The sequence below is a fragment of the Barbus barbus genome, assembly GCF_936440315.1.
Source record: "Barbus barbus genome assembly, chromosome: 41".
Classification (NCBI taxonomy): Eukaryota; Metazoa; Chordata; class Actinopteri; order Cypriniformes; family Cyprinidae; genus Barbus; species Barbus barbus.
The window spans coordinates 15,398,296-15,417,545 of NC_136719.1; the positions used below are offsets into that span (position 1 = coordinate 15,398,296).

At 38.5% G+C, this 19,250-nt stretch overlaps 1 protein-coding gene across 1 annotated transcript; it reads right to left on the reverse strand.

Annotated features, from left to right (window-relative positions):
- Position 1: 1 nt before the first annotated feature.
- On the reverse strand, positions 2-18,212 carry LOC306860835 (adenosine deaminase). The gene is made up of 11 exons (XM_079402784.1): positions 17,883-18,212; positions 8,744-8,805; positions 8,000-8,122; positions 5,925-6,068; positions 5,649-5,764; positions 4,283-4,407; positions 3,487-3,558; positions 3,042-3,143; positions 2,277-2,344; positions 1,287-1,416; positions 2-1,195 (listed from the first exon to the last, which is right to left on the reverse strand). The coding sequence occupies exons 1-11, from the start codon at positions 17,922-17,924 to the stop codon at positions 1,091-1,093; spliced, it is 1,089 nt and encodes a 362-aa protein (XP_079258910.1). The 5' UTR covers positions 17,925-18,212; the 3' UTR covers positions 2-1,090.
- Positions 18,213-19,250: the final 1,038 nt, after the last annotated feature.

Below are 19,250 nucleotides of genomic sequence, written 5' to 3' on the forward strand. Positions count from 1 at the left end.
GCTTTCAGTGTCTTTATTTATATATTTTTTTTAAAGTTGGGTTTGGATGTATTTGAAGGAAAAGTATATTTGCATTGGCTTTCCATTTCTCAAATTTATGAAAATTCTTATACAAGTAAGGGATAATGTACAATATTTAGCTACGTCATAATACTCACCAAATATGTGGACAAGTAAGAGTGCCATGATTTACCAACTGAGACGCTATTAGCCTAATTAAAACATTAAAAACGTTTTGTTGTTGTCATAAACAGGCCAAGAATCACACAACCATTCAGATGCAAAAGTATTTGTATTGATAGTTTACACAGTGGCAAGCTCTCAGTCCCTTCCTTCCCACAGTATTTATAGTCCCTATGTTTTCCTATGCAGTTCAAACTATACAACGCAAAATGTAAAACCTGACACACTTATTTTTCACTAGGCTGATTAACTCCAAGCCTGAGTTATATCAAAGACTACTTTGGTTATATGAACCGTCTTTTGGTAAATGCCCTCTGGTGTTGGAACAAAAGAACGACAAAATTTAAAGGGGTTTTGCATAGCATTTCATCATCAAACATCTAATAATAACTTTAATATGAATAATCAATGCTTACCTAAAGGTTTGTATACAATATACATTAGATGAGCACCAGATATAAGATCAAATTCTGGTTTAATGTTTTGGATTGATAAATTATTGCCATTGTAAATTTCAGGACCTAAAAATGCAAGCCCTGGAAATACAAGGCATGAAAATGCAATCACTGTTAATTGCAATGCATCTTTTTTCGAATTTGTAGAATTCAGCATGCTTTGTGTTTCAAAACCTATTGTCATTATTCTGCTTCCATAAAAGGCAACAGCATTTGGTCAAAACCAGTATGCTGTAACAGTGGTCAATGAAATACAAATTACATATGTAACATTTATTTTTTTATGTATGGTTTTTATGTATGGTCTTTATTGCTTTTGTGTAAAACATTCGCTGAGAAATGTTTGTATGAGTTCTCCAGTTTCAAGGAATCAGGATCCACAATCATGTGTGAGAAGGCAAATGTCCTGAAAGGCTCTGCTCGCTGCATACTTGTTTATAACCGTACTGAGCTCAAAAGCCTGTTTTTTTCAGCATGCCATAGGCTTCATAGAGTTGTTCAAGAAGCTCCTCTTTCTCCTTCGCAGGAATAAAGCAGGACTTGGCAGCATTTATATTCTGTGAAAACAGAAACAGACAGGATAAATCAAGTCACTTTTATCATGACCAGAGTTCATTAGAGAGCCTGTTTTGGCAAATTGTGTCTCACCAGTCTCTTGAAATCCTCTTCTGTGAAATCCATGTATTTCTGCACCACCTGGTAGTCTGAGTTCAAGCTGGAGTTGAAGATGGTAGGGTCATCTGTATTTAAGGAGTAGTTAGCTTTGTCCTTCTTGAATCTGAAACACACAACAAGACTTTTCAAACTTGAACTAGTCAACTCTGGATCATTTTAAACCCCTGGGTTAAACTGATTCACATTCCCTTTGATTTTGGCCAGCTTTGCCACCTATACTGCCAAAATGGCAAGAAACATTGCACAAGTTTGGCAACGTAAAAGAGGCAGTAAGCTGGCACTAAGCCCGCTTCTAAATTACAAATGTGGGGAACGCCACTCTCTTGTGTACACAACAATTAGCAGAAGCAAAAGATTATGCTTTATAAAGTTTTAAATATGGATATTTTTTCTTACAAAAACGCATTGATTCGCTTCAGGAGGCATTTATTAACCCCTCGGAGCTGTGCAGAGCACTTTTTATGATGGATGGATGCACTTTATTGGACTTCTATTGGCCATTCACTGCCATTATGAAGTTTGGAGGAGCCAGGATATTTTTTAATATAACTCAGGTTGTGTTCATATACACCTAGGATGGCTTAAGGGTGAGCGAATCAAGGGGTAATTTTCATTTTTGGGTGAACTAACCCTTTAAGTGCAGTATGAAAAGCCCAATGTAAATTGTCCATTTTAATTCTATAATGTGCCATATTTCTAAGTGAAACATTGAAGAAAAAGGCACAGTAGTACTTTATTTTATCCTTCACGAACTAATTAGATGGTGAAAAGCAACAGAAGTCAGACTGAATGGAAGTTTGCTAAAGCAGTGCTAAAATAGCTATTTGGCTGTTTGTTAACATTATTATCTAATAGTCTGATGTTTATGGAAATGTGGAATTACTTGCACCATTAAATTGTTCACAGTAAGATTGGGAGCATGCATTGAAAAGTAAACAGTAAAGTAAATAAACCTATTCTCACGTGATGAGAGGATGTTTAGTGAAGTCTGGGTCACAGGCTCCTGTCAGTCTACTAGAGACAGGACACATCTAGAGAAAGACAACACACAGTGACACTAAACATTGTGTAGATTAATAACCTCCTTTAAACATCTCAAATATTCTGCTAGGGAAAATATAAATATTAGTGAACTGAGAGACTGTCCAGTGACACATTTATAAACACAGATGTTGAATACTGTCCACCAGAGGGCAGCACGAGATTATCTTCCACTGTGTTTATCAGTCCTGTTTCTGTCTTATCAATACAAATGGTATGTTCTCATTAATCTGACACACCCAGTTCAGGCCATAGAGCACACAGCTAATGAAACCATGAGCTGTTACATAAGACAGATATCGGTGACGAAAGTGCTCATAATGTATGCATTAAGATCTGGTTATCTGTGACAATTTTTTTCAAAGAATGTATGTAAAAACATAAATTAATAACAAAACTTAGTTAAAAGTAATTAAAAATGGCTCAGATAAGTGAAATTAGTTCTGACAAAAATTTTATCGGCGTTGTTTTCAGAATCTATTTTGTTAATGACCCTAATATTGTGTTGTTACTGCATGTGAGCACTTTGACCAAGAATAAGGTCTGGTGCAACATGCAGATATACATGACGCATTGTAAAGAAATCCACGATAATGGCATGTTTATCTGACTAATGATGTAAATGTATGTGGGTGTGTAGCCCGAAGTGATTTCTGTAACTGTCAGGAAGCTGCCGTCCCGTATTACCTCAAAATGCATGTTTTGTTGGAGCAGTCGTTTATACAGAGTTTGATCTTCAAGCGTGTTGTATCCATGTCCAATGCGTTCTGCTTTCAGAACTTCCACAGCCTGCAAAGGGAGGGAACATTATGAAAAGAGTTGGCACATAGTTTCAGATTCGAGGGTGTTTTCTTGTGGAGTAACATTTTTTCAAATGTTGCGGTTGTGGTGTTTTCTAAAATATCTGTCTTTTATGATTTAGTACTTGGGAAGGAAATGTACTTCACAGACAGAACTTCCTCACAGAATGTCTAGTTAAAAACAGACTCAGCAGTGTTACACAATTTTCCATCTGAATGACAAATAGCAGATGGTGAAGCATTATGTTTTTGTGAGAAGCACATTTTGAGTGGTTATTGTGTTCTTGCTGAATACATGATAATAAATGCTGAGCAAAAGAGGAAACTCGTACCTCCTTCACCACACTGGCAGGGCCTACTTCTCCTGCATGCACTGTTCTGTGCACCTCACTTCTGACGGCTTCCTGTCAAAAACAAAACCGTGAACCCATAACTAGAACACTGCCAGCAACATCGGCTTTTCTGCAGATGGGGAAAAAGCACCAAGCAGTATCCAAACACAGCAGCTGTAGCATGCACTGTATTATGCTTGCCTCGTTAAACAAAAGATATTGCTTTCAAACACTGTGTTTGTAAGATTCAGTTTAGATCACGGGATGATAAGGAACTTGTTTTGTTTCTGGATCTGTGCTGTGGCTCTTGGCACGCGAATGGTATAAACGGATGTCTTTGTGTCTGTGTTGTATAAATTATGGATTATACAAGAGTTTCCAAGTCAACAAAGTACAGTTGAATCTCTTAAAGTTTTAAATACATCAACTAATCAAACGGTTTTACTGTGATGTTAGACTCGTACGTAGAAAGCACTTCAAATAGACAAAGTGATTGATTTTTGCTAGGTAATTCACTATCAGGGAATTCAGGGGGAAAAGACCTTGACAAAACGTTATGTTGAGATGTATGTATGGTCAGTAAGGTTTTTGCTTTGAAAGAAATTATATTTTTATAAAGCAATGATGCATTAAGACATACAATTATCATGTATGTTTCGTAACGAGGCTAATAAAGATGAGTTTCATCTAGATGGTCCATAAAGAAGAATGCAGCCAGAGATGTTTTTCTGGTTTCCCATGCTGAAAACATTTTGCAAACACAGCTCATATGGACTGTGTGTGTGTGTTTTCTTACCTCAAATGCTCTCTTGTGTCCTTGGTGCGACTCACAGTTCATGGATTCATCACCTGCTAGGTCTATTGCCACAACTCCATCTTTACGATACTTTTTACACAGCTCAACTACGTCCATAGACCAATCTACAGCAAAAATAAGCATTAAACTGTTACAGTCAATGATGTGAGTGTATTAGCATTTCCTCATATGATATATGTGGCATATATAACCCCAATAATTACATGATATGGCCAATTCCATAATTCTGTAATATGATTTAGAATATTATATATTTATAGTATAATGAATCTAATAATAATAATAATAATTCGTTACATTTATATAGCGCTTTTCTAGGCACTCAAAGCGCTTTACATAGTAAGGGGGGTATCTCCTCGTCCACCACCATCTATAGTTTTATAGTATTCTGAAATATGATTTAATATGATAGTGTTTATATTTGAATTAGTTTATATATATATTCTTATGCATAAAAAAGATGCAATTTGGATTGGAATAAATATTGGCCTAACTGACAGCATATTAATATAATACCTGTATACATATAATATTGGCCGCCTATATAATGTGCACCACTCATAGAAAATGTATCAAGTGTATCTATACACTGTACAAAAATCATTGTTATGTTCAAAAATATTATATATGTTATGTGGCATTGTTTTGCTTTTTTCAAAATGAAAGAATTGAAACTTTCCGAATAGATGACTGATACCTCCTCACCACTCAAATGTTTGGGGTCAGTAAGATGTTTTTTTTTTTATAAATAGGTAATTTTCTTCAGCAAGGATACATTAAATTGATCAAAATGACAGTAAATAATTTGGTTACTAAATTTCAAATAAATACTCTTTCTATTCATAAAAGAATCCTGAAAAACATGTATCATGGTTTCCACAGTAATATTAAGTAATACAATTAATTGTTTTCAACAAAAATAACAATATTAATAATAACAGTTTCTTGAGCACCAAATCACTCATGTGACACTGAAGACTGGAGTAATGACTGCTAAAAATCATCTTTGCCGTGACAGATCGCTTCAGTTTCAAAGGTTGCATGAATCTCTATTAACAAAACAATTACACATGAATCACCAAGCCTTCCAAATTCACTACAGAATTTCAGTCCATCTTGACTGAATTTAAGATGGGAACAAAAAATTCTGAGCCAATCTGCAGGAGGTTCGGCCAGTGCCGTGATGATTAACGGTAATTAATGGTAATTAAAAACACCATTTTAAGCATACAGCGGCTGCGGATGAATGGATTTTTAATGAAGGATGACAGTGAGGCATTGCCTCTCAAACACACAGCACACTGGTTGGGGGTGGAGGGGTGGAGCAGAGGTGAGAGTGTATTACTTGGCATGTGACGCAAGCAGCACAGAATGGACCTGACTTTGGTTTTGAAGACTTTCTCTCCCTCTTTGAACCCCTGGTTCACCAAGTCCACCACGTCATCGGGAGTGATGTCTCCACTGGGAGGAAGAGGGGAGGACAGGCAAGAACAAAGACAAGAACAGAACAGGGTTATTGTACAAGAGAAAATGTAAACCAGCATGATTTTTGTAACATAAGAACAATAAACAATACATGCCATAAAACAGCTTTTGATTAGAGCAAATATGGTACACATACGGTTTTTGGTTCCAAGGAAGAGGATCCACTCCCTTGTTGGCCAGCAGATGGGGGCTGTATCTGGCTTCAACATAGATCACTCCCTCTTTGGCCTTTGTCTCTACAAACTCATATGCTATTCTCTTGATGGCCTCTCTGTCCCCTCTGCAGATGAAACATGAAACAGATAAGATACCATGACAGCCCCACCCCCTACACAAATAGCCCCTCAACCACCTTCAAGACCTACAGAGTCTTTAAGAAACATACACACACACACACACACACACACACACACTCACACACACACATATATACATACATATGTATATGAGTATATATATATATATATATATATATATATATATATATACACACACACACACACACACTCATATACAATATATACATCTATACTAACCACGTACAAACATTTTATAAACATATATATATATTATATATATATATATATGTGTGTGTGTGTGTGTGTGTGTGCGTGTGTATGTAGTTAAAGTGGCCCAAAACATCAAACATCATCATAAAACATCTGCATATTCAAACAGTTTGAAGTAGATAAATGCTCGAGTGGTTTTATGATGTCATAAAATTATAGCATTCATGACCTTCATTTATGGACAAAGATAGCACATGGTTCATAGAGATGTTATGTGAATGATTTAATTAACTGAATGAACTAGACATTACTTTCACTTACACACTCATAAAATCCTTCTTTATTGCATAACCATGCACTTGTTCCAAGAACACCCACAGCTGCAGCAAGATACCAAAGGCCATAATCATTTTTACAAATCAGTAACGCTTATGCTATGATCCTTATTTTAAACAGCTCACTTCCACATTTTTTTTAATTCCCTCTCTGAGTCACATTATGCTTTAAAGTGCTAAATAAAAGGGCTATTTGATTGCAACAGCAAAGCATGTTTTTAGGTTACACCACATGACATGCATTAAGCCTGTCTACAGCACTTATCTATAAAGAGCCCAGTGGGTGCCAAAAACAGCTAGCGAGTTCCCTATGTTGTTGTGGGGGAGGCCCTTTTAAAGCTTCTGAGGACTAGAGGTTCATTTGCAATGAAGCATGTCAGCTGCTGGTACACAAAACTACCGGCTGCATTGCTTTTCAGGTCTTCATGTCAAAGCATCTATCTCTCACGTTTGTGAATCTGAGTGGAAACAAGTAGAAACTGCCTCATTATCTGACTCTTGTTTAGAGGACTGTGTGCAAGGGCCACAGAAAAGCCTGTGCAGAGGTTATATGTCCCTTGCTATAGCGAAACGTTGTGAAGGTGTGACATGAGCTGCATGTAAAGATGTCTGCAGGACTTGAGCAATGCTTCAGATTTGTGCTAGTGATTGAGTTAACATCAATGGAATTCAATATTTACTTCCATGTGGTGAAGGGTGCAACAGCATAGAGTGGCCTAGAATCATCTGATTCATGAGGAATCAAATTTTCTCAAATTGAAAGAGATCTAAAAATATACTATGAAACCATAAACTCTTAAAAAATTTACAAAAGCTGTCACTGGGCAGTATCTTTTCAAAAGATATACTTTGTAGTACCTTACTTATCCCTAATTAGTACCTTAAAGGTACATACAGTATTGGTTCCTAAATTGTACATATTATATTTTAGTATGAAATATTTGACCAGTGACAACTTTTGTACCTTTTTACTCCAAATTTCAAAATGTCTAAAAAAAGAGTAATTATTGAACCTGAACTCGATATCATAAGAATTTTATGAAGTGGCGATTTAATATGAATTCCTACAATGTTATTTGAAAAACAAATGATTATTATAAAAACTATAGGCATGAAGGTCCGCACATAAACTTAATCGTCAGTGTCAGATTATACAAAAAGTTTAAGATTATTAAAAAATGATCCTACAAATTCACTTAAATGTTAAATTGCAGTTCAGAAACCTTTTTTCTGTGAGGAGAGAATATTCCTGAGAAACTAAAATGTAACTGTTGTTGGTGCAAAAACGTAGGCTTCCATGCAATCTTCAAGTAAATCAGAAATACTTATTTAGAGCCATCAGATCTTTTCTCGGCACAACTACTTACGCAATGGCATGCATGTAGTGATTGAACTTGCCAAGGAATTCTGTGAGTGTGGCCGGCTCATGCGTTATGACCAGGTCTCTCATTTCATCCTCGCTGTTCACAGGTAGACTGATTCCCCGCCGCCTGAGACACAGTTACACCAGAGGTCAATGGTTAGAGTTTGAAAGTTTTAATGGAAAGACCACAAAATTGCCTAAAATTAGATCACAATGTCTGTTTACCCAAGAACACGTGGTGCTGTAGATTCATTATAAAAAATTTATTGGAATTATATGATAACTTTTAATAGACTAAACATTACACAATCTTTAATTCTCAGCCAAAACAGATCACAACTTCATTACTGACCACAGGCTGTCAAAATTAATCACTGTATAAATCTATAAAGTCATTGTAGATCATATTTGATGTTAGAGCTGCAGTGAAGGTGAAATTAGCAGTTAATATTGACTTTAAATTTGGGATTGTTTCTTTGGCCTCAGAAGGCTCAAAATTTAACATACAAAGGCAATAAAAATGTAATAATTAATATACTTAATATTATAAATACTTACTATAAATATTAATATATACATAATTACTAATTATATAAATAATTATTCAAATAACATTTTCTGAGTAACTAATATTTTTCATTTTTGATGAACTCTTCCTTTAAGGAGCTTCTGAGTCTCTAGGCAAGACATTTAACTGAATGGTTTTCAGGGTATTTATCACAGTATGTAACTGGAATATGTCACTTACTTTGCTACTTCTACAATGGTCTTTATTCGAATAGCACCATCAAGATGCACGTGTAGCTCAATCTGCAAACATAAAAGAACAGGAATAAAATACAACGCCCACTTTTTCACACCACATGACAAATGCTGACAGAGACACATGTGCACAGAGCAGAAGCTCATCCATCAAAACTCTGAGCTCAGCTTTCAGCCTGTTGTATTCAGATAGTTAGAGGAGTCTCCTTCCCATGCAGCTGTGAAATGCTCCTCGTGGAGTGCATCTAGAATGTGGAATGTACGACTGGGTGAAATAAGTTCAGTGGAAAGGCCAGAGATGTCAGGGAGAGCTGTGAGAGAAGTGAATGTAATGGCTCCAATCTACTGAGACATATTGAGAGTTGTCCTGACAGATGACCAAATTAAATTGTGACCCCACTTCAGCAGCAGCTGTGAAACAAACAGTGAGGATAGAGACAAACCATAAAGAGAAACCCATTAAGTCTTGGCCTCCATGTGGCGTAAACTGCTCTCATAGTATGTTTAATCACTTACTAAAGCATTTGGTTTGCGCCTTCTTTTTTACATGGTATTATTTGGATACAAGACTTGTACGTTTGCTTGTCATTATACCACCGTGAGTAGTGTATTCTTCAAACTAAAGTTTACCACTGAGTTTAGAAGAATGTACAGAAAAGATGCCAGCTTGTGTGATTCATAAGTATTTTATTGCATTTATGTGGTGACTGAAAGTCGTGATTCGTTTCGGTTTCATTGGATTCAATTTTATGTCGTTGCGTACTTAAGACATGAAAGTTGAGTTCATGAAAGTTTGAGTTAGAATAGTAAGCAAGAGCATGATTATACATGCAAGGAGGCTGTAAAAGCAGACTATATGAGTAGATACATTTTCTTGTTTGGCGTGAAGATATTTAACGTCTCCAACAACCTAGTCCCATTTAGCTACTTATTAGGAACTGCATTTTTCAAGCCAAGTTAAATGTTTAAAAAAAATCACAAGTAGGTATTACTGATGTATTATACAGCACGTCATAGAATAAAATATGAAAATATATTGAGCTTGTGTTAACCACTGACCTTAACTAAACCAAAAATCCATTTAAAACCCATTGATTTCAGGACTGCGAAATGGTAAATGCTAAAATTACTTGTTTTCAGGTTTTAGTCCATAAAAAATCATCTCAGCAGCACTCTATTTCAGACTGCAAACTCTTCTCCATCATACAATAACGAAGTGTGAGCATGCAGTAGCTGTTCACTTCAATCCTGCTGAAAATATTTGTTAACGGAAGAGTATCATCAACTATAATGAAGACTGGCGATAGCTTAATATGCTTCTAATTAAAATAAAGTTGGTAAAAATATGATGGGAAACAGTACAATGTTTCACAATGTGAGGAAAATTAGAAAAACAAATAATCCATTCATAGTCTATATAATACGATTGCACAACGCAAGCTAAATTACATGCTAGTGAGAAAGGGAATTCTTTGTAAATCACTCGTGTTGTTTCGATAACAAGTCAAAACATGCACATAAAGCATCAAGAGTTCACAGCATTTTATTACAATGGTATACTAATTACAATGCTATTTCAGGAGATTAAAATTTTTTGTAAGTAACCAGAGACCAATTTTGTGGAAACAGAGAGTTCACAGGAAATTCTCAAGAGAAAAAGGGGACATGGGATCATTGTGCACGTGTGCAAACAGCTGTACCACATCTTTGACCAAACTGCTCTGCACAACAACCTAAGTAATGGCTGTTCAGTGCATCATATTTCCTTTATGCTGTCATATACAGTTAACACAGAAGATAAAGACACTTCCAAAAGGAACAGACCCTCAAGAGTATGATAGGAACCAGATACTGAAAGAAGTCAACACTGATTAAGCAGTGTGATCTCCAGGGGCCAGTCAGACACTGCAGAGTATTAAGTCCCTTCCCCCACCCCCAGAGGAAAATGTGGTGTGCAAGCAGCCTTTTATATCAAATGATATCAATACCTTCAGCCCAGTTCAGTGACAGAAATGCTCAGGCTTTGTAAAGGCTTTACTTGAGGCGCCTGGTAAATCTACGTAATTGCAAAGCACTCAAAGCAAACTGGGGTTGATGCAATCTTTTGCAGAACAAAAACCAAATGTTAAGTACTCACTCATAATAAAAAGCAGACTCAAGTGAGGCTTTGGAGTCTAATAACATTTAAAACAGACATCTGCTTGTAAAACATTTTATATCAAACATGCCTGGATAATTGGTACCATTTTTGGTATGACACTGTGACTTTGGCAGAACTAAACAAGGATGATGTCACCTCTAGTGCTTTCAATTCATTGGTCTCTAGCTCTCAGTTTCTCGGATCAGGTTAACAAAGCATGAGGCCCAGTGAGACTACTTTCTTCAAGCACTCTCTGCATGGGTCTTCTTGTAGTCCGTTTAATTACTAAAATAAACAATTCACTGAATATAAAAGTTCCCAAAATAATGCATTTATGCTGCAAAAGCATTCACTACGTACGATATTATGACCGATACTTTCGCATGCTCTACCATGGTTGTTTTCCCTGCCATCATGTAAGCCATGTGTGCTCAAATATCGAAAGGAAGACGTTCAAGTGGAAAAACTGTCTTGTCTATACAAGCCTAAGCTGTCACCCTCTTCATACTTGAGTAGGTTCAAATGTGCATTGCAAATGACTACTGTAGTTGGTCTAATATTAATGTCACTGGGTAATGGGGTGGGGTTGAATATGCATGGACTGCATGTTGCTTAAATATTTATAAGGCTGACTTGCTTGCAACTACTCACATTATGGAATCAGATGACTCTTAAAGGTCCCATGACATGCTGTTTTTTGGATGCTTTTATATAGGCCTAAGTGGTCCCTAGTACTGTATCTGAAGTCTCGTTCCCGAAATTCAGCCTTGGAATTTCAGCCACTACGATTTTTTTTCAGCCACTACGTTTTTTACACGCCATTTCTGTGTCTGTAGCTTTAAATGCTAATGATGAGGAGAGAGGCGGGGCAAGGTGGAGGGTGGGTGAGTGTGTGTCCTGCAGCTTGCGGCCACGGTACCATGCGCTCACCCAGAATCTGATCAGGATGGCGAAGCACCAGAATCAGAATCAGAATCAGAATGAGCTTTATTGGCCAAGTATGTTTACACATACAAGGAATTTGTTGTAGTGACAGAAGCTCCACAGTGCAACAGAAAGACAGTAACAGGACAGGACACAGGTAATGAAACAAAATAACAGGAAATAGCCAATAACCAATGTACAAAGCAGCAAAAAAAATAAAAAATACACAATATATAATATATAATATAGGCGACTATGTATGTACAGGTGAAGTATGTGCAAATTAGAAATGAGAAAATAAAATAAGTGAGTGTGGTGAATGGATAATGTATTAGTTGTGTGTTCTACGTTTATTTATTGAGTGTTCATGAGATGTATTGACTGAGGGAAGAAACTGTTCCTGTGTCTGGTCGTTCTGGTGCTCAGAGCTCTGTAGCGTCGACCAGATGGTAACAGTTCAAAGAGGTTGTGTGCTGGATGTGAGGGGTCCAGAGTGATTTTACCAGCCCTTTTGCTCACTCTGGATGAGTACAGTTCTTGGAGAGTGGGGAGGGTTGTACCAATGATTCGCTCAGCAGTCCGGACTACCCTCCGTAGTCTTCTGAGGTCAGATTTGGTAGCTGAGCTGAACCAGACAGTTATTGAGGTGCAGAGGATGGATTCAATGATGGCAGAGTAGAACTGTTTCAGTAAGTCCTGTGGCAGGTTGAACTTCCTCAGCTGGCGAAGAAAGTACAGCCTCTGCTGGGCCTTCCTGACAATGGAGTCAATGTGAATATCCCACTTTAGGTCCTGAGAGATGGTGGTGCCCAAGAATCTGAATGACTCCACTGCAGTCACGGTGCTGTTCATGATGGTAAGTGGGGGGAGAGCAGGGGGGTTTCTCCTGAAGTCCACGATCATCTCCACAGTTTTGAGCGTGTTAAGCTCCATGTTGTTGAGACTGCACCAGACAGCCAGCTCCTTAACCTCCTGTCTGTAAGCAGACTCGTCACCGTCCTGGATGAGGCCGATCAGTGTGGTGTCGTCTGCAAACTTCAGGAGCTTGACAGAGGGGTCTTTAGATGTGCAGTCGTTGGTGTAGAGGGAGAAGAGCAGTGGGGAGAGTACGCAGCCCTGAGGAGCTCCAGTGCTGATGGTTCGAGTGCTGGATGAGAATTTGCCAAGCTTTACTAACTGCTGTCTGTCTGTCAGGAAGCTGTTGATCCACTGGCAGACGGAGGTGGGGACGGAGAGCTGAGTTAGTTTATTTTGAAGGGTTTCCGGGATAATGGTGTTAAAAGCAGAGCTGAAGTCCACAAACAGGATCCTCACATAAGTCCCTGGTCTGTCCAGATGCTGCAGGATGAAGTGCAGTCCCATGTTGACTGCATCATCCACAGACCTGTTTGCTCTGTAGGCAAACTGCAGGGGGTCCAGTAAGGGTCCAGTGATGTCCTTCAGATGAGCCAGAACCAGTCTTTCGAATGATTTCATGGCTACAGACGTTAGTGCCACAGGTCTGTAGTCATTTAGTCCAGTAATTTTGTGTTTCTTTGGGACGGGGATGATGGTGGAGCGTTTGAAGCATGAGGGGACTTCACACAGCTCCAGTGATCTATTGAAGATCTGTGTGAAGATGGGGGCCAGCTGCTCAGCACAGATTTTTAGGCAGGCTGGTGACACACCATCTGGACCAGGTGCTTTCCTTCTTTTGTTTTTCCTGAAGACCTGGCACACATCGTCTTCGCTGATTTGAATTGTAGGTGTGGGGGAGAGAGGGGTTGCTGGAGGTGTGAATGGTTGTGTGGAGGGGTGTTCTGGGCGGGTGTGGGGTGATCGTTCAAAACGACAAAAGAACTCGTTTAAGTCGTCTGCCAGGTGTTGATTCTCCAGAGTGCTGGGGGGTGGTGTTTTGTAGCTGGTGATGTCCTTTAATCCAAGCCACACTGAAGCCGGATCGCTGGAAGAGAATTTGTTCCTGAGCTTGTCAGAATAATTCCTCTTTGCCACTCTGATCTCCTTTTCCAGTGTGTATTTGGCCTGTTTGTACAAGACTTTATCCCCCTTTCTGTGAGCATCTTCTTTGGCCTGACGGAGCTGTCTGAGTTTGGCAGTGAACCATGGTTTGTCATTGTTGTAGAATAGATGAGTCCTGGTAGGAATGCACATGTCCTCACAGAAACTGATATATGATGTTACAGTCTCTGTGAGCTCGTCCAGGTCATTTGCTGCAGCTTCAAAAACAGACCAATCAGTCAGGTCGAAACAGGCTTGTAAATCCCGCTCTGTTTCGTTAGTCCATCTTTTAACAGATCTTAATACAGGCTTCGCAGACTTAAGTTTCTGCCTGTAGGATGGAATAAGATGAACCAAACAGTGATCAGAGAGTCCTAAAGCTGCTCGTGGAACCGAGTGATATGCGTCCTTTATTGTTGTGTAACAGTGATCCAATATATTACTGTCTCTGGTGGGACATGTAACATGCTGTCTGTATTTTGGCAGTTCACGGGAGAGATTTGCTTTATTAAAGTCCCCGAGAATGATTAAAACAGAGTCCGGGTGTTGTTGTTCACTCTCTGTGATCAGATCAGCGAGTTTCTGTAGAGCTGTGCTCACGTGCGCTTGCGGTGGAATGTAAACACTCACGAGAATGAACGAGCAGAACTCCCGCGGCGAATAGAACGGCTTGCAGTTAATGAAGAGCGTTTCTAGATCTGAGCAGCACATCTTCTTTAAAACAGTTACATCTGTACACCACCTCTCATTGATGTAAAAGCATGTCCCGCCGCCGCGCGATTTCCCCGTTGATTCTGTGTCCCGATCTGCTCTTATCAGCTGGTAATTAGGCAGATGGATCGCGCTGTCCGGTATGTCGCCATTCAACCAGGTTTCCGTGAAACATAGAGCAGCAGAGTTAGAAAAGTCCTTGTTTGTCCGGGAGAGCAGAAGGAGTTCGTCCGTTTTGTTGGGTAGAGAGCGGAGATTCGCCAGATGGATGCTAGGCAACGCCGTTCTAAATCCGCGCTGACGAAGTTTCACGAGCGCGCCGGCTCTCTTTCCCCGTCTGCGCCTCCTGAAGCGTTTGACCAGAGCTACAGCTCCGCCAACTACAATGTCCAGCAAAACGTCCGAAAAATCAAAAACCGGTAGAAGATTTTGTGGTGTGTTCTGCCGAATGTTCAGTAGATCATCCCTGGTAAAGCTGATCTTATTTGAAAAACAAAAAACAGGAAAAACAAACAAAAACAATACAAACACCGAGGAGCAACGCACAATAGCTGCCATCAGCGGCGCCATTTTGTTTGGATATCAAACCAGATGAAGAAGTTGTGAATCTCAGCGGCTACAGCAGGACGTCTCCGAATGGTTAGTTTAAAATATTGTGTCTGGATACGGTCAGTGTTTCCCACACATAGACTTTACCTGGGCGGGCCGCAACAATATCCACCGCCCGCTGCCATCAGCTGCCGCAATATCCACTGCTCGCGTTGACCTTTTCAACGTAATAGCGTATTACGTGACGTCACGAACGCGCATCACAGAACAGAGCAAGCGAGCATTTGTGCTTATAAAACTTAAACTTTTTTATTTATTTTTGAAATGACCGATCGTTTCACTAGATAAGACCCTTATTCATCGTCTGGTATCGTTTAAAGCCCTTTGAAGCTGCACTGAAACTGTCATTTGGACCTTGAACCGTTTGGGTCCCAATGAAGTCCATTTTATAGAGAAATGTTTTCATCAAAAACCTTAATTTCTTTTCGACTGAAGAAAGAAAGACATGGACATCTTGGATGACATCGGGGTGAGTAAATTATCAGCAAAAGTTTTTTTTAAAGTGAACTAATCCTTTAAAAAAAAAAAAAAAAAAAAAAAAACTTATCATTCAGTTGGAAGATGTCTCCAGTACTGCCCCGCAAGGGCGAGGTCTGACTCTCCCGGCGCAGTGTCGCCTCTCTCGGCGTCTGTTCTGAGCAACGAGCAGCAGAGAAGCAACGCTTTCAGTTTGCCTTAAAGCAGCAGACTCATCAATAAATAATTTACAAAACAGCGTTTACAAGCACTTGTTGCTTACTGACTGTTTGGACTTTTAAATATGAACATAATTTGTCTGTTAATATGCGCAGTTTATTACTATAAACAGTACTTCGCTCGTTTGCAAGCCATGATGTCTCTCTCTCGAAAAAAAATTGCGCTTTCCCCGTATGACGACATAAAGGGAAGATTCCAGATTGGGCCATCTGAGCTTTCATTTTCTCAAAGGCGAAGCAGGATACCCAGGGCTCGGTTTACACCTATCGCCATTTCTAGCCACTGGGGGACCCATAGTCAGGCTAAGGGAACTCATATTAATGTTAAAAAAAACTCATAAAGTGAAATTTTCATACCATGGAACCTTTAAATGCTGCAAAGTTTGTTATGAAAATACTGCCTGGTTTTTGTGTACAGGTGAGTGATTCATTGTTGTGCTTGCATTAAAATTGAAGGAGTATCCTATAAAATGTCACTGGATGTACTGCATAAAGCACTTATTGTCAACTGGCAATTAAAAAAAAAACAAGCAATGTGACTTCGCTGTATTGTTTACTGTGAATAATCATGTGAATAATCATTAGATGTGGAACAAAGTCCTGGGTGGCAGATAAAATATGGAAGTTGCTGCCTGTTAACTGTCACTTAATCTGTTGAATTTCTGATATAGCAAGTTTTATGAGGGGTGTGATTTAGTCAAAGAAGGGTAAATTGTTTACCGCCTACAATGATTGTAGCTCTTTGTTAGGACTGTTACAACTCACCATAAAATTGGCCTCTTAAACACAAATTAAACAACAGAGTAGGGCCTTTTGAATGTGTTTACAATGAGGAATCCAAAGAGAATGCTGTACTTTATGGCAGCCTCTTACACTATACTGCCAACATTGGTGTAGATTCACAACGTAATTATTATGTAATTATCAAAGGAGCTTTAAGAAGGGTATCACATAAGGCAAGGCAAGTCAAGTTTATTTATATAGCACATTTCATACACAGTGGTAATTCAAAGTGCTTTACATAAAAGAAAGTGAAATAGACATTAAAATCAATAAAAACATGGGAATAAAAATAATAAAAACAAGGATATAGAAAATGATTTAAAATGAATTTAAAGAAAATGATTATACATAAAATTCATTGCAGTCAGTTCGGACATATAGCACAGTGCTCATTCAACAAATGCACAGCTAAACAGATGAGTTTTGAGTCTTGATTTAAATGCGGCTAATGTTTTAGCACATCTGATCTCTTCTGGAAGCTGGATCCAACTGCGGGCCGCATAATAGCTAAAAGCAGACTCCCCTTGTTTTGTGTGAACCCTTGGTATTTCTAACTGACTCGATCCTAATGATCTGAGTGGTCTGTTTGGTTTATATTCAGTGAGCATATCTGTAATATATTTAGGAAGAATAAGGCTTGAATGCTACTTTAAGTGATGCTGGTGTCAGCCCTCCAGCTGCACATTGGCAGCGTAATACAAGAGCAGTACAGGGCAGACATTGTGTCGGCTCTCTCATATGGGTTATTAACACCTCCACAAATTATGTGCTTATCGGCATGCTTCTTGTATCAGTTCTTCAGGCTGACTTATGCTTGCTCAGTCAGTACAATAACTCCAAAGGGCAGATACAATGTATCTCCCTGCAAGGCCAAGAAGTGTGAACATTATCCTGGAGTGTTCTCTCCTTTGCCATAAATCAACATGTTCCTTTTGATGCATCAGCTGCAATGGCAAGATGTTTTTGATTGTCTTTTTATGAATATGTTTCAATAATTTTATGATTGTGTTTTCTTTCTCCTTATTTAACTTAAAACATATTTTACACTGAAATGACCTTTAACATGAAGTCTCCTCCTCCTTCTTATTAAGCATCAGATGGCTTTAGGTCTTAATCTTATAGATATCTACATTCATCATGACAATGGTTGCATTTTAATGTGTGCTGATTATGCTGTATTATGAATTTATTAAAACTGCATTCAACCCCGAATGTATAGCCATTATTTGAAGAATAACAACGATAACAGTAATGACAATACTAACCTTAGGTTTATCAAATGCTGGTTTTCCATTCTTTTCTGTCATTGTCTTCACTCGAAGTGTAAATCTGTCGTGATATAACTTGAACGCGCTCTCCGGAACCTGTCAGCTCAAGCGGCGAACTTCAGCTTCCCCATGCGCGTTACTATTATACACTCCAACCCAGATGCGGACAAAGAACACGCCTTATGAACAGATATGAGCTATGAACCCCGCCTCTACAACATCAGCGTGCAATAAGCCAACTAAACAGGGCTGAACACAACAGAGTGAAAACAATAACCGAGCAAACTAAACTGACAAGCGCACCTGATCTACGAAGAGATTAAACCGGAATCCTATTAGAAGCTTTTTAGAAGCACAGTAATGGCACATGTACACTACTACCGACGCGACGCGACGCGAAATACTCGAACGCTGCAAGCGAGTGTCGGAAGCGTTCTATTTGCGTCGCCTCGCGCTTGTAGCTAGGTTTGGCAATGTTTACTGAGCTAATAAAACATTTTACGTTTATTAAATAAAAAAGGTTCGGCTTATGGCTTGTTTATGTCAGTTTGTGACATTCAAGGAAGAGTCTGGTCAGTATCACGACTTTGAGTTTCTGTTATGTAACGGGAGATACTTTTTAGGAGGGTTGAATAACTCATAGCTACTAAATGTTTAAAAGCAAAGTTATCGTCACATTGCCTACTTAAAGAAGACCTAGGTAGGCGTAAAACCATGAGAAATGCTGATACATTATGCTGTGTGATCTTTCCATTGAGTCAATTGAACCTGTTCATAAAATCGGTACGAATTGAATCAAGCTGTCACCGAGCAGTTCAGAAATTCAGCTGAAAACATACTGGAAAGCATTTGAGTGAACCTTGACAGGTGGAGCGAAATGTAAATAGAAGAAAATCAGAAATGTTACAAACTGAGTGTATGGCGGTTTTGTCAACAATATATGAAAGAAACTGAATATTTAATTAATCATGACACAATCTGAACTAGAAAACAATATTAGCCTACAATATTAGTCATTTGTTGTTTAGGATGATTCATCTCCGATTTAGAGCTGGAAGTTATGGCAAGCCGTTTTGACTTTTATTCCTTCACATGATATGAATTATTGATATCAACAATAAAATTTTCACTAGTTAAAATGCTAACTCTTGATATCAACAATTTAATTGTCACTAGTGACAATGTTCATTTCTGATATGTGAAAATGTATTTCTGATATGTGAAATTGGAATTTCAACTAGTAAGAAATTAATCCTTGATATCAACAATGGATTTTGAATGGCAGGCTATGGTGACATTTAACCAGTGAAAATACAATTACAGATATCAAGAATTAAATTGTTGATATCAAGAATTAACATTGTG